General features: G+C 42.0%; 1 protein-coding gene across 1 annotated transcript; it reads right to left on the bottom strand.

Moving 5' to 3' along the window:
- Nucleotides 1–1,985: 1,985 nt before the first annotated feature.
- Nucleotides 1,986–13,475, bottom strand: LOC149975220 (methionine aminopeptidase 1-like). The gene is made up of 8 exons (XM_090211152.1): nt 13,325–13,475; nt 8,261–8,352; nt 8,082–8,165; nt 7,822–7,960; nt 7,190–7,321; nt 5,492–5,635; nt 5,026–5,091; nt 1,986–4,921 (listed from the first exon to the last, which is right to left on the bottom strand). The coding sequence occupies exons 2-8, from the start codon at nt 8,348–8,350 to the stop codon at nt 4,755–4,757; spliced, it is 822 nt and encodes a 273-aa protein (XP_090067278.1). The 5' UTR covers nt 8,351–8,352; nt 13,325–13,475; the 3' UTR covers nt 1,986–4,754.
- Between the last annotated feature and the right edge of the window lie 8,773 nt (nt 13,476–22,248).

Consider the following 22,248-nt stretch of genomic DNA (forward strand, 5'->3'; position numbering starts at 1 on the left):
ATTCTGTTGCATAAAACAACCATTTGATGCAATAACAGCATTATATCATAATCTTGACATTTCTGTTCTGACACGTCACAACCTTCAGTAGTAGCCATACACTCTTATCAAATGCTTGCCACATCAAAGATGGTCTATTATATTGACAAGATATTAGAGTGACTGCTCTAACAATCGAAATACATATCCTCAAAGATGGAAGGCAGGCGGATGGAGGCGAGATCAGATGGGACCAATCTAGCCTACGATAGGGCAGATACATATTTGAATATAAGTTCTAGATCTGTTCTTGTCATTGAACGCAAGTCTAAGAAGTGGTAGATCAGCTCTATGTGCACTATTTTTATGCTTCCCATGCTGAAGTTTAATTTTTGCATCTTTCACTTTTGTACACTAGCTGAAAATACAATATTTTTGGTTATGGAAAATATATTAGATGGTTTAGATGGTACACTCTACTTGCTTATTTTGTCACAAACTGAAATTAGGCGAATTATTAGAATTTTAGAATCCAGGAAAAGCCAGAGCGATTTCTACATAGCGTATCTTTAAAGAAGTCAATTTTTATTGGCTGATTGCGCCGAACTCATAGGAATCCCCACCCAGTTGCCCATGCTAAAACAGGTTATATCCATGATGAGTCCTCTAGCTACTGTGTCTATGACAACAGGCACAACTCTGATAAAGTTGTTTTGGGGTAAAATGGCGAAATGCCACGTGCGTCGACTTGCATCAGTGCAGTCCTAACAACCTATCCATAAAAATAAATAAAAAAATGTATATTAGATCAAATAAGCCTCACGTAGCAAATTAGCAATTACATTTTTGTTGACCAAATTCAACACTCACTGACCTCCATCCCAAAATTACTCACTTCATGGGCTTATTTTCATGGAAGGATTTTGGGCAGAGTAAAACCTCTCGTTTCATCTCTTCCTCTGGCTACATGATCTCTGCCATCAGTGATCCATCTGGGATCCACCATGCTCCTGGATGGACGGCCACCTAGAACACAAAAAGGGGTTTAAATACGCAACACTTAAATCACATGATTATCAATTAGCCAATGGGAGCTCTTGGTTTACAAGGGCAATAAGTCACCTATCGCTCGTGTTCAAAGAGTTTATCATTTTATTGCAATATCTTGATATCGTACAGGCTCTTCATATTAAGTTATTTATTGTGTGTTTGTTTAAGGGATACTATGAACCCCCTGTACATCCATTGGTGTGGAGTGTGCAAGCTCAATGACCAACCAACCGGTGTCAAAAGGCCAGGTGAGTGTTAACTGTACCCAGAACAATCAAACAACCACTAGCCCAGACATCCTTCACACTTGCGCAATTGGGACTCTTCCAAAGTCATGTTTCTTCTTAACCCAGGGTGACACAGAGCAGGGAGCAGATGCCAGATGGAACCTCCCGATTATCCTGTAAGGGGAAGTGTCTGGCCCCACTTCATGGGCTGGAGCACTTTCTCTGAGTGCACAAGGTGGACGAGAAGGCATCTCTGGACAGGGTCTGGCTGCTGTGCTGTGGGATTTCCACAGGCTACGGGGCAGCAATTAACTTACTCCAGGGGGACAAAAACACGATTTCTAAAAGCTTTAACAAGAACAAGGAAAACAGCATGACATTTTGTAAATGCAGAATATTTCCTCACTAACACATCAGATTCCAAGTTACAACCAAATGATTGCAGCATTACCACAAAAATGGAGAAGGCAAGTGGAAGAGGGAGATGGTAGGGAACTTTGAGGGCAAAAATGTTGACAGCTATGCCATACAGGTTGCAAAATAGCTGGGAAAATATTTTTGAAGTACCGATTCCATGGCACATGGTATATGACCTCATACAAGAAACAACACTTCAAATTTTTCAATTTAAATTACACAATTATTGCCACCAATATAATGCTATATATATGGAGCATAAAACAATCTCAACTCTGCAGATTTTACCACGAAGAGACAATCACTAGATCATTTATTCTGGTATTGCCCTTATTTTATTCTGGTATGTAGCTCGTTTCTTGTCACAGGTTCAGGAATGGCTAAAAAAGCAAAACATTCATTTAAAATGAACCATACAAATAGCAGTGTTGGTCGATTTGGAAAGCCATAGTCAATCAACAATATAAAACTGGTAGCAAAGGTTTTCATCTTTATGTCACAATTTGTGGATACTATGCAATTAGAAAGGTTCAAAATACATGTAAAACAGCAGTTAGAAAACTATATGGCACATGGAAACCAAATGAGCGGATTCTATGATGGTAGGGGCTGGGAGCAGCTGAAGGGTGCGATTAAGGAGCTCATGATCGTTAATATGTCAAGGGAAAGCTGTATATAAAAGTGCCATGTTTGTCAAATGTATCAATATGTAACAAAAAACCTAGAAAACCAAAAATATTTATTTTGTCCTCTGAAGAGGGGGGTGGTGGTAGTTGGGTTGATTTTATTTTATTTTAAATACACCAGATTCAACTGATTGAGTATAGCAGGACAACTCTCACCTACTGGCTTTGGTGTTTCATTTCCATTCCCCTACAGGTGGGGGCGGGCTCCACCTGTGCAGTTTGGCCTTGGGGCTTTGGGCCTGGGCGCCATCGTGGGATGCAAAGCTGCAGGGGCGACCAGGACCAATGGGATCGACCTCAACCCAGACAAGTTTTAGGTGGCCAAGAAGTTCGGAGTCACTGAGCTGGTGAACCCCAGCAAGCCTATCAGGTAACAGCAATCCTATCCAGGAGGTTTTGGTTGAGATGACTAAAGGACTGGATTAGTCTGGAGTGTGTGGGCAATGAGGTGAATGTCACCTTTACTGACCACTCCCATGAGTGTTTGGGGAGTGAATTACTATTTTGTTGACAATATTGAGGAAGTAGAGCACACAGTGCTTTTCTCAATTTTATCTTATTGAATAATACATAAAAAGTGGTTCAAATCTTAATTGCAGCAAATGTTCTGTTACACCCAATGGCTAGAGTGGCACCATAGCAAGGTGACGGTTGTCTAAGTGACATACTGTGTTCCAGAGGGTGGCAGCAGCCGGGCAAGAGATTTTGAATTGCCCATTCCAGCTGGTGACAGGACGCACCTTGACTGGAACTGCTTGGATGTGACTGGGATGGGTCTAATGATGTCACAGTTAGAGCCAATAGCTCTGTGTAGTTGGCACCCCACATTATCCAATCATCAGTTTTCCAGCATTTTCTGGGATGTGGTCTTTGATTAGATTGAGGTCACACTTCGCATCTGCTTTCCACAGGATATAAAAGTGTGGAGAGTTTTCCTGAACTGGTCAGTGAGTACATGAACAAGAAGCTGGATGAGTTTGTGACCCATACACTGCCCTTCGAGAGTATCAGAGGGCTTTGGTTTAATGCATGCTGGGAAATGGTAAGGCATTGCAGAAGAATCACATTAAAGCCAGCTTTCTATTTACAAGGTTATAAATTAATACCATCCTTTCCCCTTTCTTACTTTGCAGTATTTGTGTTGTCATGAAATTCTAGAAAAGTGTTTAACAATTTGAATTTAATACAATAAATCAAAGGATTGTCCTACTGGTCAATTTCATTTGAACCTCTTCGCCAGGCTAATTGCGCATAGCATTGGGAGTAAGAATCTAGTCTAATTTTTCATTTTCTAATGTGCACATTAGAAAATGTGCACATTATGGGAAGAAAAACAAATGCAGAACTACCAGCTAATGTAAAACAATACTTCAAATGATTACTATTTTAATACAGTATTCTTGAATCGGGTATTAACTCACAGGTCGGTGGTAAACCCAAACTTCTGCTGCAATAGAGCCTTTGGCATTTATACAGTCCTCACACTCAAACAAAAAAAAACATACACAACAGCTGCTTATCACTCCATCATAGAAGAAATAAAAAGGTGGCAGAAAAACTGTGGAAAGACTGGAAATGGAGACTCAAGACTGTTGCTCGCACCAGTAAATCGACAGCATACCAAGGTAAATCGTGATTGACTGGACTGAGGAATAACGGATATATGCTGCCTGGACATTAGCCAGCATGCTCATTCTTAATTCACAAAAATGAAGGCCCAACGCGCTACACCAGGACAAGTCCAATCCAGACCCCAGGGTTCGTAGCACTGCTGACTTCAATCCCGATTCAAACCAGACCGGGGGATGCCAGGTGAGGGACTCCAATTATTACTAAACTAGTTCACTCCTCAGGGCCCAGATTTGAATAGACCTGGACGACACACCTTAACAGAACACTACAGGTGAGCTGAACAGCCGGTCAATAGGAGCATGGCTGCCTTGCAATCAATTAAGCAATACAGTAAGGCAGCACGTCTAAAAGTCATGGGGTCAAACTAAAGCCTGATCCCTTCCATGCCTCTTCAGTTATACACATCAACAGAATCCAAGCTAACAATCAAGGTAAGAATTCAACCTGCAACTGCGCAAAGCCATATTTCATGAATACACTTCCCTTCTCTTATTTGTCCTTTTTATCTCCTGATGAGAATTCTTTTTAAAACAGCCTAGATAAAAAAATCCACACAGTTGATATCAAATGTATTCAAGTACTTTCCGTTAATTTTGGAGAAGGACAGTAAATTCGTTGAACAGTGAGAGCTGGGCCACGGCGGGCGGGCCTCCAGGGGGTGTGATGCCTCAGGTTAGAGGTGTGTGTGATACAACAGGGGTGCAAAAGAGAACGCATCCCGTGAGACAGTCCATGTGATGCTGTGTCGTCCCCCCCCCCCAGTTTAGGTTTGGTTCAGGAAGTGGGGACGTCCATTGTCATCCAGCCGGCGCGTCAGAATGTCACAGCCCGTCTCAGTCACCAGGAGGGTGTGCTCAAACTGGGCCGAACGCTTTCCGTCCCGGGTCACTGCTGTCCAACCATCAGGCCATGTCTCGTCCTGCCAACCACCTACACAGAACACACACACAGTATTACACATAGGTATATAATTACCAACCATTACATACAAAATTACACCCCAAATCTGCGGTCATGTCTCAGAGGGCCCTTACCTTCACAGATCATGGGCTCGATGGTGAATACATGGCCGGGCTTAATCACTCCGACTGCTTTGTTTTCTGCAAAGGAAAGAGTAAACCCACTGCTTTATACATCTTCCCAACTCACAGTTGGGATTAATAAAGTAGGCTACTATGATATCTGAGAATAGGATGTCAATTTCACAAGCTTATTGGTCTAAGGAGAGGAATTAGGGCCGGAACAATGCCAGTATCTATATTTTTTCCATGGCAAAAATGAAGGGAAAAAAAGCAACTCCTTGGTCCTGCTGTATGTAAAATAGTGTGCTGTAGCTTGGAAAATAAATATGACTAAATAAATGACAACAACTGTTTGTTTCCAACATTAGGGCTGTTTTACTAAACAAGTTACATCGGCTTTGTGTTGTTTCCTTGCCACGATACAAATGACTATCGTAATACAGGTATCATCCCGGCCCTAAGAAGTATTGTTACGCACTGGCATAGTGCGGCACGTTAGGAGCAGTGTGGAACAGTTTGTGGATGCCGTGGCCACAGTAGCTCCGCACCACAGAGAAGCCGTTAGCCTGGGCATGTTTCTGGATGATGTTACCAAGCTCCCTGTAGCGGATACCTGGCTTCACTAGAAAAGGGAGGGGAAAAAACAAAGTGGCAATCAGCAGTTGAAACAAAGCATTCTCCCCACCAGTTTCAGTAAAAAGCTGAGGGATGGGGCTGAAGAAAAGTTACCTCTCAAATTCAAAGACAGAACTGTGGATGCAAGGACTGACCATCCATGATATCAAAATGATAGTTAACCACGTTGAGGCGTTTGTTTACAAACATTGGAGTAAAACATATTTCAATTTTGGGTTAAGGATGGGGTATGCAGTTGAACTAAGCTCATGAGGCATTTATAAGCTATTTTCTTCAAGAATCAAATGGGTACATAGAGTACGACCAATTATGATTTTTCAACGCCAATGCTGATTATTGGAGGACCAAAAAAGCCGATACCGATTCATCGGCCGATTTTTACAATTAATTCATCGGGCGATAATGACAATTACAACAATACTGAATGAACACTTATTTTAACTTAATATAATACATCAATAAAATCTATTTAGACTCAAGTAAATAATGAAACATGGTTGGTGGTTCCTTTTAACATGAGTCTTCAATATTCCCAGGTAAGAAGTTTTAGGTTGTAGTTATTATAGGACTATTTCCCTCTGTACCATTTGTATTTCATTAACCTTTGACTATTAGATGTTCTTATAGGCACTTTAGTATTGCCAGTGTAACAGTATAGTTTCCGTCCCTCTCCTCGCTCCTCCCTGGGCTCAAAACAGCAACACAACGACATCAGCCACCATCGAAGCAGCGTTACCCATGCAGAGCAAGGGGAACAACTACTAGAAGGCTCAGAGCGAGTGATGTTTGAAACGCTATTAGTGCGCGCTAACTAGCTAGCCATTTCACTTCGGTTACATAGGCTTGAAGTCATAAACAGCGCAATGCTTGAAGCACAATGAAGAGCTGCTGGCAAAACGCAAAGAAAGTGCTGTTTGAATGAATGTTTACGCGCCTGCCTCTGCCTACCACCGCTGTCAGATACTTAGATACTTGTATGCTCAGTCAGATTATATGCAACGCAGGACACGCTAGATAATATCTAGCAATATCAACCATGTGTAGTTAACTAGTGATTATGATCAATTGTTTTTTTTATAAGATATGTTTAATGCTAGCTAGCAATTTACCTTGGCTTACTGCATTTGCGTAACAGGCGAGTGCAACGAGAGAGAGGCAGGTCGTTATTGCGTTGGATTAGTTAACTGTACGGTTGCAAGATTGTATCCCCCGAGCTGACAGGGTGAAAATCTGTCGTTCTGCCCCTGAACAAGGCAGTTAACCCACCGTTCCTAGGCCGTCATTGAATATAAGGATGTGTCCTTAACCGACTTGCCTAGTTAAAATAAAGGTATACAAAAAAAATATACTGATTTCCGAATGTTACGAAATCGGCCCTAATTAAATCGGCCATTACGATTAATCGGTCCACCTCTAGTACATATCATTCATTTGAGTCCCAAAATGGATGTAGCAACAGCTGACTGCCCCTTTAACTTTGAGATGGTGACCTAATTGTTAAAGAAATCATCATCATCTGGCAACAGGTAAGAGATCCTACCGGAGTCGATGGCTTGCATAAGGCATTCGAAGGTGGTCTGGACAAGTTTTTTCGCCCCTTCATCTGCCTCCCCAACAAAGAAGGTCTCGTTGAGGTCTCCGTGAAATCCATTATGGTACACAGTAATATCCACTGCAAAGGAGGGGGAAAGAGATGCCGAACATGAGCAGAAATATATGCATGCTAGGGAGCAAAATGGCAAAGCTGAACGCTAATGAGACCATTTGTCTTGTCTAACCATGCTGTAAAGTCATTTTTTGGCTCCGTCACCGATTCTTCAGAAGAGACTTAGCAGAAATATATAAGACGAAGGCTACATTTTGGCTGAAGTCCTATAGACTGTTGCTAAATCAAATAATTTCTCTTGTCAAACCATGCTGTGAGCAAGAAGTCTACGGCAGTCTGTCGATTGGGAACAGCCCATTCTCTATGTGCATCTCAATAGTCTAAAGTGGCTGTCTCTAGTTAAATCCCATTATACTCAATGATCTGATAGCACATCCATTAGGTGAAAGCATATGAAGGATGCCAAATAGGGATTTGTTTTTTACCTGCCCAGTCACATCAGTAAAAACTAAGGGAGTGAGATGAGGAAGCCACTAGACTATGGAGATTCCTCTCGGGAAGCCTACCGTTGAGGATATCCCCATCCACCAGAGGTCTCCTGTCTGGGATGCCGTGGCAGATGACCTCGTTGACTGACGTGCAGCAGGACTTGGGGAAGTTATAGTAGTTGAGAGGGGAGGGGTAACAGTTTCTGGCTGTGCAGGCCTGGAGCGAGAAACAAAAAAGTAATTACACAACAACCAAGATGAGGGAGAGAGGAGAATAGAGTGGGAAAGGAAGAGAATGAGGGGATGGGAGAGGGGGAAAAGGAGTTCAGGGTCTTTACCAGATGCACAGTGTAGTCAATCTCCTCCGTGGTCATGCCAGGTTTTACCATCAGGGCGGCGATGTCAAGCACCTCTCGGGCCAGCTACAAAAAGACAAATGTCTTTCCATTTCAAACTGTTTTAGAACCATGTTAATAACGGCAACGGAGAAAGGTGACAAAGCAATTGAATAATTTACCTTACACACAACTGTCATGCCTTCTATGTCTTCGGCAGAAAGGATCTTGATCTGTGAAGTGCCCTTCAAAGACTGCTCCGACTCAGACATGCCTTTAAAAAAAAAGCAAAGTGAGAATTGACATACAGGATGTGTTTTAACATCACTATTCCATCCATACACCAAACTCACCCTGATCAGCAGTCCATCCAACTGAGTCAAAGAAAGTCACTAAGAATTTCACTTGAAACGGACTGCTCAAACATAACTACGTAGTGTCATTACAATCCAAAGAACACAGCTACTATGTCAACCTCCTTGCTATTAACATAGAAAATAGCTTAATGTGGAGTAGACCATAGTACTACCTTCATCATCACATCCTTATGGTAGCCTACATCTAGGATTTTAAAAAAAGTGTCCCTGGCTTTACTTAGAAGCCCACATGACAGAATAGATTCATCAAATTAAAGTAGACACGAAACGTCTTCACCGAACCTAGCTATATTAAAAGAAAACAATGAAAACACCACGAGGATGTGGACCTAAACAAATCGACCAAGAGGCATGATAATGTTGCTCTGCAGACCTCCTAAAGCCATTCTGAATTCTGCAGAGTTCCAAATGAACCTCTACCCCCTATATTAGACACACCTGTAGAGCTGAAAGGATCCCCGTCATCCAGCTGTGTGGAATTCTCTCTACATTATTTACTCCTGTGGAAATATATAATATCTACATATTTCTGTGCTATATGGGGGGGGGGCTTGCATTGACATACTGTTATTCCGGGTGAGCCTCATGATTTAATAGACTTTTCATTGGAATGAAAATTACATTCTTATTGTACAGTTCTTATCTGTCATGAGATCACAAAACCAAAAACGGTGTTTACATACAATGTGTAGACCACATCATTGATATGCGCTTCATAATCAGTGTAGGCAACATCGCTGACACATGGGCCACAACCACAGTAGTCAGTTTATCAACCACTTGAGACAACATGACTACTGTACAACACCCACATCACCACGATAAAATACAAACCATAGCTCTACTACAGCAACAGAGAATGAATGAAAAGGCCATGCAAAAATGTTGGGCCATGCTTTAGTTTCCTGCCAGGTGTTCACCAATTGAGACATACGAAAGAAACTAAATAGTTACACAATAAGAGAGCGACAGTGTGTGTGGTCATGTACCGCACATATGTAAACAGACAGCTGGGCGTGGGATGGGGGTGTTGTGGAGTAGGACGTACCTGCCATAAGACCCACTTCTGCTGCTGAAGTGATGAGTAGAAGAGCTTCAGACACCGGCCTCAGACTCAATCTCGCAAGCACACTTCCTCTCAAACACTCACAAGCGCTTGCATACATTGCCACACACAAACAAAGTGGGAATGATTGTGGTATTAACCAAGACGAATAAGCTTCTTTCAGAGGGTAGAAATGTATACAGGAATGTTCTGCTACTTAAATTTGTCTACAGAAGGTAAAAATGTTTACTAGTCTAATGCACTGAGGTGGAGTCAATTTCATCTGTTTAGTAAATTAAGGAATAATTTCTTAATGGAAAAGTTTGAGTGATATTGACCCAAATCTTGTTAAGAGCCTAGCAAATAGTCAGATGGTACCTGAAACAAATATCTACAACAGCCATTTAACTCGGGGATTAAAGCAAAAATAAATCCCATGACAAACTAACAAATTAACCTACCCTTCAATTAAGAAAGTCATGACCATCATGCTTTTAGGGAAAGATTGTAATTTTGTATATGCACTGCAACGGCGAGTTGCCCTTTTAAAACACGCCATTGTCCCTTTTGAGCTCTGTTGCGTAGTGATGGGTATTGTGTTTTTTCTGTGGGCTGGTTCATTTGGCTCCCAAACGGTTCTTCGTTTATTAATGCTTAATAACTGACCTAACTATTAAGTCACTTTTAAAGCCTAAAATGTTGCCTACCATTATGCCAGATCATGAAACATGAGTTTAAAAAATTAAGTAAATAAATACCTGACCAAATTATATGGCCTGCAATGTGGTGTTAGCAACACCAGTGCATGTCAGTAGGGGGCATAAAGTTTAACAGCGAAAATAAAAATGAGAATACATTTGGGAATATATATTTCGCAGAACAGACATGCTTCTGTATTACGCTGTGTCATCTCCAAACCAGCACCCCTGCCCACCCCCAGATGTGATTTTATTGCGGATCTACACTGATCTCAGAAAAGACCTCTCCTAAATACATATGATGGAAATCCGCCGCAGTGACAAACCTTTAACCCCCGCCTCTACTCTAACCTACACAGATTAATTCATCCTGTTAACCTGTTCGAAGAGATAGTGTGCGCAACACTAGCATTCCAGTTCAACAATGAGCTCGTTGTTCTCAGAACCAACATAAAAAGCCTAGGGGTAGATCAACTATGCTATTGAGCAAACAATCTCACTAGCCAGGTTCACAATGTGTAGACTAGACTCAGGACAACAGGAATAGATTGGATGCCATTAACAATTAAACAGCACTGTGGCAGACTTGTCAGACTGTCTAGTGATCAATGCTGGGCAAGGACAGCAAAGCACATTGACAGTTAAACATTCAAATATATGCAGATGTGCTGCTTAGGGTTATATTATTTAACCCAGCCAAGATGTATTAGGCCCAGAATTTTCTAATTTAGAAAAGTGGAACAGTAGAAAAATAGAGGTTACGTTCTAATTTTGCCAAGACAGCAGTATAGAGAACATCAGAACAGGGGGAGTGACTCATGTGAAATGGGTTACCTTGATGGGGGTGAGGGCCACAAAATTTGAACGCATGAGGGGCAGCAGTGGCTCGTGGTTCTGTGTACGCACACCCAAACATGTAGTCAACTGATTTTTACAATCAACCCATTTGTGCAGTTAAACCACAACTCGATGCATTATACCAGTGGCATTCAAAATCCTTGACATTGGATACAAATAATACCACAATAAGAAGTTCTATACTTGTATAGAAACTGCATTCAAGGAATATTTTGTATTTTTTTCAATATAAATTCATTGGTATTTGAGTTAATTTCAAAACAAAGGGCAACAGATAAGTGCAGCCCTCACTACTTCCATTGAGTATTAAACACATAAAATGTCAATATCTGCCTTAGAGATTTCTTTAGCCTAACAGTAAAATAAATGGAGATTTTGTAGCTGTCAATACATGCGGCAGGTATATTTATGGTAGGCTATGCTCTATTCCTATGTAGCTAATTTTCCCAAAAAGTGCAGGCTTTTAAGTAAAACTACTTTAACACTAGTTCATGTAGTTTGTTGTTGGTATGTGTACTTTATTTTCTTTAGGAATGTAGTGACGTAAAAAAGGTCAAATAAATAATTTACTCCATACATTTTCCTTGACACCAAAAAGTACTTGTTACATTTTGAATGCTTAGCAGAACCGGAAGATGGTCCAATTCACACACTTTTCATGAGAACATCCTTGGTCACCCCTACAGCATCTGATCTGGCAGACTCACTAAACACAATTGCTTAAATTTGTAAATTATGGTCTGAGTGTTGGCGTGTGCCCCTGGCTATCTGTAAATTTAAAAAACACAAAAATCGTGCCGTCGGGTTTACTTAATGTACGGAATTTGAAATGATTTTACTTTTGATACTTAAGTAAAAGTCTTCAAATATTTGGTACAGTCATCTTCTATTAACGGGTCTTTACTCAAGTACGACAACTGGGTACATTTTCCACCACTGCTTATAGCCTGCCCTACCCCAAACATTGTTTAATAATTCATATCCCACAATGGTGCAGGAGACATACTCCCCAAATGGAAAAAATATAATGTGAGGGTTAGGTTACAGAAATAAGTGCAACCAGCAGCAACAACCACTTGTAATCAGTTGTCTTTTAAAATGTGACACTTGTGTCTCTCATGTGCACGCACAAGGGAGGGATGGTTGTACATACCACACGCATGAGATGGAAGTGTTTTGTGAGTCTGTGGAAAAGCTGCTCCTACAAAATGTTCTCCCAAAAATGCTGGCCAGTGAAGGTGCAAATTCTCTCAAGCGTGGGAAACTGGACTCTTGCAACAGTTTCCAAAACTCAATCCCCCTCTCGTTCCGTTTTGATTGAAAGAAGGGGTCGGCCTGCAACTCTCAAAGCTCAATTTGCAATTCGGTGGGCTGTTCATTCACAACAGAGGAGATCGGATCAGTGAACAGATGGATGCGAGGCTGCATATTGTGGAAGTCTTGAAAGCGATCTTTGAATTGCTCCTGTAATAATGTGATGTCAGCTGTGTACCAGCTGAAGGGGACAGTGTTCTCGCATTCAGACATGTCAGTGTGCAAATCTGCACATGTGTGAAAGTGGGCCAGATTCAGCAGGTCTAATGACAGGTGGTCTTTGAACAGTTCCAAGTTTGCGCCGAAACCCATTCACATTGGCGTAAAGAGCTACCACAGTCTGATTTCGTCCTTGTGTCAAGCAGTTGGTTATTCTTTAGTAACACAGACCCCAAAGCAAATCAGGGGGATGAAAATAGGTGTATTCAAAGCAGACAAATCATGCTTGGAAGTAGATGGTAGATGTTCATGCTCTCCAGTGGTTCTCTCCTATGGTTCTCTCCACAGAACAAAGGGATAGAATGTAGTTTTATAACAGCCCTAGCCTGTGGTTGACCAATTAGAATTCCTTGCAATAAAACTGGGCCAATGGCCAAATAACAAGTATTCCATTTCAGGTTGGACCAATAAGAAGGTGCCACACATAGCATAAGTTCAGGACTGACATTCCTACCAGATGTTGTACTGAAAACCAACCATTTCCATTGATAATTCCCTATTGACCATTAGTACTCAATTTACTTTTAGTACTTTGACCTCTCGTCCTCTGCGTTGTGTATTTATCTGCAAAATATTCTTACACCTTCAGATGCTGGGTTATGTCAGTAAGAAAGGCCAGATCAGAGAGAAAGCTGATATTCCTAAATTCTTCACAAAAAACTCGTATCCACACGGATGCTCTCCTCCAAAAACAGAAGACTGTGCACAATGAAAATAACCTCTCCAGGCATTTACCGCAGCTCTGCCATCGTATCCCTGTGAAGTTGAAGACATCAGAGGGAGGCCACAAACGTCGATGTTTGACAGCTCTGTTCGCTCCTCGGATCAAGTTGGTAACTTGTCACAACATCCATGACTGAAGTTCAGCGTCTTTCCACAGAGCTTCCTACAATTATAAAATAAGCACAATTTGACTGCAAACATAAACTCCATTTAATCTCCACACAGACATGTAAAAAAACAAATAAAACTAAGTGACGTTTGTATTTTTATACACCGAAAAAATATGAAATGCAACTATTTCAAAAGATTTTACTGAGTTACAATTCATAAGGAAATCCATCAATTGAAATAAATTCATTAGGCCCTAATATATGGATTTCACAATACAGATACGCATCTGTTGGTCACAGATACCTTAACAAAAAAGTAGGGGCTTAGATCAGAAAACCAGTCTCTGGTTTGACCACCACTTGCATCATGCAGCGCGACATCTCCTTCACATATTTGATCAGGCAATTGATTGTGGCCTGTGGAATATTGTTCCACTTCTCGTCAATGGATGTGCGAAGTTGCTGGATATTGGAGTGAACTGGAACGAGCTGTCGTACATGTCGATCCAGAGCATTCCAAACATGCTCAACGGGTAACATGTCTGGTGAGTATGCAGGCCATAGAAGAAAAAGGAAAATGTTCAGCTACCAGGAATTGTGTACAGATCCTTACGACATGGGGCCATGCATTATTATGCTGAAACATGAGGTAATGGCGTCGGATGAATGTCACGACAATGGGCTCAGGATCTCGCCACGGTATCTCTGTGCATTCAAATTGCCATCTATAAAATTCAATTGCGTTCATTGTCCGTAGCTTATGCCCGCCCATACCATTAGGCACTCTAACCTTTAAGAAAAACGTACAACGCCATACACGTGCTCCGGGGTTGTGAGGCCGATTGGACGTACTGCCAAATTCTCTAAAAATGATGGAGGCAGCTTATGGTAGAGAAATTAACATTAAATTCTCTGGCAACAGCTCTGGTGGACATTCCTGCAGTCAGCATGCCAACATCTGTGGCATTGTGTTGACAAAATTACACATTTTAAAGTGGCTGTTTAATATCCCCAGCACAAGGGGCACCTGTGTAATGATCATGCTGTTTAATCAGCTCCTTGATATGCCACGCCGCTCAGGTGGATGGATTATCAGAGCAAAGGTGAAATGCTCACTAACAGGGATGTAAACAAATCTGGGCTCTTATTTCAGCTCATGAAACCAACACTTTACGTTAATATTTTTGTTCAGTTCATTATGTGATATTAAAGCCGAGTATAGCCTATGAATTTATGAAAACATGATTGAATGGTCTTACTTGGTGAATGACGCAGTGCAGTCCACATCACTCTGGTGCAGCAATCCTGCAAATCCAGTGGGTCATCCTTGCCCAATAGCGCAAGTATAGCACAAGTATAGATCAACTGGCTGATATCGGTCACATCAGTACTCTCATACAACGCAAGGTAAAAGGAGCAAAATGTCAGAAAGTGGAGTCACAACTCAATGGCTCAGACACGAGACGTATGTGGCAGAGGCCTCCAGACAATCACGGATTATAAAACGGGAAAACTAGCCGTGTCACGGACACCAATGTTTTGCTCCGGGACAAGCTAAACACCTTTGTCCGCTTCGAGGGAAACACTGCCGCCGATGGGGGCCACCGCCTCTACCATTGACCGTGAGCTCTCGTTCTCCGTGGCCAAAGCAAGACATTGAAAGGTGTTAACCCTCGCAAGGCTGGCGGTCCAGACCGCATCCCGAGCCACATCCATAGAGAATGCGCAGACCAGCTGGCCAGAGTGTTTACAGACATACAGTGAATTCAAAAAGTATTCTGACCCCTTGACTCTTTCCACAAATTGGCAACAGTGCCTCTTCAACCTCAGGAGGCTGAAGAAATTCAGCTTGGCCCCTAAGTCCCCCATTAACTTCTACAGATGCACAATTGAGAGAATCCTGTCGGGCTGCATCACTGTCTGGTACAGCAACTGCACCAAATGCAACCGCAGGGCTCTCCAGCGAGTGGTGCGGTCTGCCCAACGCATCACCGGGGTCACAACCCCTGCCCTCTAGGTAATCGCGACTGAAAAACAGCTTCTCTCAAGGCCATCAGATTGTTAAATAGTCGCCACTAGCTGGTATCCTGCCCTGAACTTTAGTGACTGTCAAAAGGTTACTGTACCTTAGACACTGCTACACTATGTACATAGTCAAGGAACCCTGGTCACTTTAATAATGTTTACATAACGTTTTACCCACTTCATATGTATATACTGTATTCTAGTCAAGGCCTATCCTATTTAACCATTGCTGTACATACAGTATTCAGACCCCTCAAATTTACACAATGTTACGTTACAGCCTTATTCTAAAATGAATTAAATTGTTGTTTTTCCTCAATCTTCACAATACCCCATAATGACAAAGAAAAAAACATGTTTAGAAAGTTTTGTACATTCATTTAAAAAAACTGGAATATCACATTTGGACACGCCTATTCATTAAAGTATTATTTTATTTTTACTATTTCCTACATTGTAAAATAAGAGTGAAGACATCAAAAACTATGAAGTAAAACTTTTTGGTTACTACATGAATCCATGTGTGATTGATTGAGATTATATATATATACACACACACACAGCTCAAAAAAATAAAGGGAACACTAAAATAACACATCCTAGATCTGAATGAATGAAATATTCTTATTAAATATTTTTCTCTTTACATAGTTGAATGTGCTGACAACAAAATCACACAAAAATGATCAATGGAAATCAAATTTATCAACCCATGGAGGTCTGGATTTGGAGTCACACTTAAAATTAAAGAGGAAAACCACACTACAGGCTGATCCAACTTTGATGTAATGTCCTTAAAACAAGTCAAAATGAGGCTCAGTAGTGTGTGTGGCCTCCACGTGCCTGTATGACCTCCATACAATGCCTGGGCATGCTCCTGATGAGGTGGCGGATTGTCTCCTGAGGGATCTCCTCCCAGACCTGGACTAAAGCATCCGCCAACTCCTGGACAGTCTGTGGTGCAACATGGAGTTGGTGGATGGAGCAAGACATGATATCCCAGATGTGCTCAATTTGATTCAGGTCTGGGGAACGGGCGGGCCAGTCCATAGCATCAATGCTTGCAGGAACTGCTGACACTCCAGCCACATGAGGTCTAGCATTGTCTTGCATTAGGAGGAACACAGGGCCAACCGCACCAGCATATGGTCTCACAAGGGGTCTGAGGATCTCATCTCGATACTTAATGGCAGTCAGGCTACCTCTTGCGAGCACATGGAGGGCTGTGCGGCCCCCCAAAGAAATGCCACCCCACGACTGACCCACCGCCAAACCGGTCATGCTGGAGGATGTTGCAGGCAGCAGAACGTTCTCCACGGCGTCTCCAGACTCTGTCACATGTGCTCAGTGTGAACCTGCTTTCATCTGTGAAGAGCACAGGGCGCCAGTGGCGAATTTGCCAATCTGTGTTCTCTGGCAAATGCCAAACGTCCTGCACGGTGTTGGGCTGTAAGCACAACCCCCACCTGTGGACGTCGGGCCCTCATACCACCCTCATGGAGTCTGTTTCTGACCGTTTGAGCAGACACATGCACATTTGTGGCCTGCTGGAGGTCATTTTGCAGGGCTCTGGCAGTGCTCCTCCTTGCACAAAGGCGGAGGTTAGCGGTCCTGCTGCTGGGTTGTTGCCCTCCTACGGCCTCCTCCACGTCTCCTAATGTACTGGCCTGTCTCCTGGTAGTGCCTCCATGCTCTAGACACTACGCTGACAGACACAGCAAACCTTCTTGCCACAGCTCGCATTGATGTACCATCCTGGATGAGCTGCACTACCTGAGCCACTTGTGTGGGTTGTAGACTCCGTCTCATGCTACCACTAGAGTGAAAGCACCGCCAGCATTCAAAATTGACCAAAACATCAGCCAGGAAGCATAGGAACTGAGAAGTGGTCTGTGGTTACCACCTGCAGAACCACTCCTTTATTGGGGGTGTCTTGCTAATTGCCTATAATTTCCACCTGTTGTCTATTCCATTTGCACAACAGCATGTGAAATGTATTGTCAATCAGTGTTGCTTCCTAAGTGGACAGCTTGATTTCACAGAAGTGTGATTGACTTGGAGTTACATTGTGTTGTTTAAGTGTTCCCTTTATTTTTTTGAGCAGTAATATATATATATATATATATATCCCTGAGCTGAGCTCCCTTTGCCAGCTTTACACACACTTGGTATTCTCTCAACCAGCTTCACCTGGAATGCTTTTCCAACTGTCTTGAAGGACTTCCCACATATGCTGAGCACTTGTTGGCTGCTTTTCCTTCACTGCGCTTGAAAAACAAATGATAGTCCCACTAAGCGCAAACCAGATGGGATGGTGTATCACTGCAGAATGCTGTGGTAGCCATGCTGGTTAAGTGTGTCTTGAATTCTAAATAAATCAGTGTCAACAGCAAAGTAAAACCACTCCTCCATGCTTCACGGTGGGAACCACACATGCGGAGATCATCTGTTCACCTACTCTGCATCTCACAAAGACATGTCGATTGGAACCAAAAATCACATCCTCGAGTCTTCTTGGGTATGACGCTATAAGCTTGGCACACCTGTATTTGGGTAGTTCCTCCAATTCTTCTCTGTAGATCATCTCAAGCTCTGTCAGGTTCGATGGGGAGTGTCCCATCTGCACAAAAGAACTCTGAAGCACTGTCAGTGACCATCAGGTTCTTGATCACCTCCCTGACCCTTCTCCCCCGATTGTTCAGTTTGGCTGGGTGGCCAGCACTAGGAAGAGTCTTGGTGGTTCCAAACTGATTCTATTTAAGAATGATGGATGCCAAATATGTACTTGGGGACCCTCAATGCTGCAGAAATGTTATAGTACCCTTCCCCAGATCTGTGCCTCGACACAATCCGGTCTCGGAGCTCTACGGACAATTCCTTCAACCTCATGGCTTGGTTTTTGCTCTGACATGCACTGTCAGCTGTGTGCCTTTCCAAATCATGTCCAATCAATTGAAAAATGTGGAAAAGGTCAAGGGGTCTAAATACTTTCTGTATACTAACCAACATATTCTTCAGATATACTACATCGTCTATACTAGAGGTCGACCGATTAATCGGAATGGACGATTAATTAGGGCCGATTTCAAGTTTTCATAACAATTGGAAATCTGTTTTTGGAAGCCGATTATGCCGATTTTTTTATATTTTTTACAACTTTATTTAAAGAGGCAAGTCAATTAAGAACACATTCTTATTTTCAATGACGGCCTAGGAACGGTGGGTTAACTGCCTTGTTCAGGGGCAGAACGACAGATTTTTACCTTGTCAGCTCAGGGATACAATCTTGCAACCTTACGGATAACTAGTCCAACGCTCTAACCACCTGCCTCACGAGGAGCCTGCCTGTTACACGAATGCAGTAAGAAGCCAAGGTAAGTTGCTAGCTAGCATTAAACTTCTTAGAAAAAATAATAACTACACATGGTTGATGATAGTAATAAAACTAGTATCTATCAACTCCCAAGATTAGGCTGGTGTAACCGATGTGAAATGGCTAGCTAGTTAGCAGGGTGCGCGCTAATAGCGTTTCAAACGTCACTCGCTCTGAGACTTGGAGTAGTTGTTCCCCTTGCTCTGCATGGGTAATGCTGCTTCGAGGGTGGCTGTTGTCGATGTGTTCCTGGTTCAAGCCCAGGTAGCGGCGAGGAGAGGGACGGAAGCTATACTGTTACACTGGCAATACTAAAGTGCCTATAAGAACATCCAATAGTCAAAAGGTATATGAAATACAAATGGTATAGAGGGAAATAGTCCTATAATAACTACAACCTAAAACTTCTTACCTGGGAATATTGAAGGAACCACCAGCTTTCATATGTTCTCATGTTCTGAGCAAGGAACTGAAACGTTAGCTTTCTTACATGGCACATATCGCACTTTTACTTTCTTCTCCAACACTTTGTTTTTGCATTAATTAAACCAAATTGAACATGCTTCATTATTTACTCGAGGCTAAATTGATTTTATTGATGTATTATATTAAAATAAGTTTTCATTCAGTATTGTTGTAATTGTCATTAGTACAAATAAATAAATTGAAATCTTTTAAATTATTATTATATATAGATTTTTTATTATTAAACATATATTTTATTTTTTATTATAATCTTTATTTTATTTAAATTGGCCGATTAAATCGGTATCGGCGTTGAAAAATCATAATCGGTCGACCTCTAGTTTATACATCCCATAACATTCATATTCCGGATTCTGACATTGCTCTACCTAATATTTCTAAATGTCATTATTTTACTTTTTAAATATGTATTGTTAGATATTACTGCACTGTTGGAGCTAGGAACAAGCATTTAGCTACACCGCAACATCTGCTAAATACAATGGGGCAAAAAAGTATTTAGTCAGCCACCAATTGTGCAAGTTCTCCCACTTAAAAAGATGAGGCCTGTAATTTTCATCATAGGTACACTTCAACTATGACAGACAAAATTAGAAAAAAAAATTCCAGAAAATCACATCGTAGGATTTTTTATGAATTTATTTGCAAATTATGGTGGAAAATAAGTATTTGGTCAATAACAAAAGTTTCTCAATACTTTGTTATATACCCTTTGTTGGCAATGACAGAGGTCAAACATTTTCTGTAAGTCTTCACAAGATTTTCACACACTGTTGCTGGTATTTTGGCCCATTCCTCCATGCAGATCTCCTCTAGAGCAGTGATGTTTTGGGGCCATTGCTGGGCAACACGGACTCTCTCTCCAAAGATTTTCTATGGGGTTGAGATCTGGAGACTGGCTAGGCCACTCCAGGACCTTGAAATGCTTCTTACGAAGCCAATCCTTCGTTGCCCGGGCGGTGTGTTTGGGATCATTGTCATGCTGAAAGACCCAGCCACGTTTCATCTTCAATGCCCTTGCTGATGGAAGGAGGTTTTTACTCAAAATCTCACGATACATGGCCCCATTCATTCTTTCCTTTACACGGATCAGTCGTCCTGGTCCCTTTGCAGAAAAACAGCCCCAAAGCATGATATTTCCACCCCCATGCTTCACAGTAGGTATGGTGTTCTTTGGATGCAACTCAGCATTCTTTGTCCTCCAAACACAACGAGTTGAGTTTTTACCAAAAAGTTATATTTTGGTTTCATCTGATCATATGACATTCTCCCAATCTTCTTCTGGATCATCCAAATGCTCTCTAGCAAACTTCAGACGGGCCTGGACATGTAATGGCTTAAGCAGGGGGACACGTCTGGCACTGCAGGATTTGAGTCCCTGGCGGCGTAGTGTGTTACTGATGGTAGGTTTTATTACTTTGGTCCCAGCTCTCTGCAGGTCATTCACTAGGTCCCCCCGTGTGGTTCTGGGATTTTTGCTCACCGTTCTTGTGATCATTTTGACCCCACGGGGTGAGATCTTGCGTGGAGCCCCAGATCGAGGGAGATTATCAGTGGTGGTCTTGTATGTCTTCCATTTCCTAATAATTGCTCCCACAGTTGATTTCTTCAAACCAAGCTGCTTACCTATTGCAGATTCAGTCTTCCCAGCCTGGTGCAGGTCTACAATTGTGTTTCTGGTGTCCTTTGACAGCTCTTTGGTCTTGGCCATAGTGGAGTTTGTAGTGTGACTGTTTGAGGTTGTGGACAGGTGTCTTTTATACTGATAACAAGTTTAAACAGGTGCCATTAATACAGGTAAAGAGTGGAAGACAGAGGAGCCTCTTAAAAGAAGACGTTACAGGTCTGTGAGAGCCAGAAATCTTGCTTGTTTGTAGGTGACCAAATAATTATTTTCCACCATAATTTGCAAATAAATTCATTAAAAATCCTACAATGTAATTTTCTGGATTTTTTTCTAATTTTGTCTGTCATAGTTGAAGTGTAGTTATGAAAATTACAGGCCTCTCATCTTTTTAAGTGGGAGAACTTACACAATTGGTGGCTGACTAAATACTTTTTTGCCCCACTGTATGTGAATGAGACCAATAACATTTTATTTTGATTTGTTCGATCTTCCCATCGACATGATGGTGAACATCAAATTCTGCGAGTCACTGTGCAGAGTGAGACAAACTCGAGTTCTAGGCCATCTTGTCATCCCCAAAAGCCTTAGCCATCTGAACTGATCTTTTCACTGTGTCTCCATCAGACAAGGGCTTCTTTGCTTTCCCTAATTCAAGTGCTACTTGATAAGATGCCTTTACACAACATTCTTGTGTTGTAGTGGCTTCTGTAAAAAGGCACTGCTGTTTGTGTATCTTGGATTTTAGATTTGTAACGATGGCTGCACTAGCAGTACATCACTGGGGCAAAGCTGCCAGCCATTCAAGACCTCTACACCAGGCGGTGTCAGAGGAAGGCCCTAAAAATTGTCAAAGACCCCCCAGCCACCCCAGTCAGACTGTTCGCTCTACTACCGCATAGCAAGCGGTACCGGAGTGCCAAGTCTAGGGCAAAAAGGCTTCTCAACAGTTTTTACCCCCAAGCCATAAGACTCCTGAACAGGTAACCAAATGGTTACCCGGACTATTTGCATTGTGTGTCCCCCCCATCCCCTGGTTACGCTGCTGCTGCTACTCTGTTTATATTATATGCATAGTCACTTCAACTATACATTCATGTACATACTACCTAAATTGGCCCAACCAACCAGTGCTCCCGCACATTGGCTAACCGGGCTATCTGCATTGTGTTCCACCACCCGCCAACCCCTCTTTTTACACTTCTGCTACTCTCTGTTCATCATATATGCATAGTCACTTTAACGATACCTACATGTACATACTACCTCAATATGCCTGACTAACAGGTGTCTGTATATAGCCTTGCTACTCTTTTTT

Source organism: Oncorhynchus mykiss, chromosome 19, assembly GCF_057628025.1.
Source record: "Oncorhynchus mykiss isolate SJ-2025 chromosome 19, ASM5762802v1, whole genome shotgun sequence".
In the NCBI taxonomy this organism is placed as follows: Eukaryota; Metazoa; Chordata; class Actinopteri; order Salmoniformes; family Salmonidae; genus Oncorhynchus; species Oncorhynchus mykiss.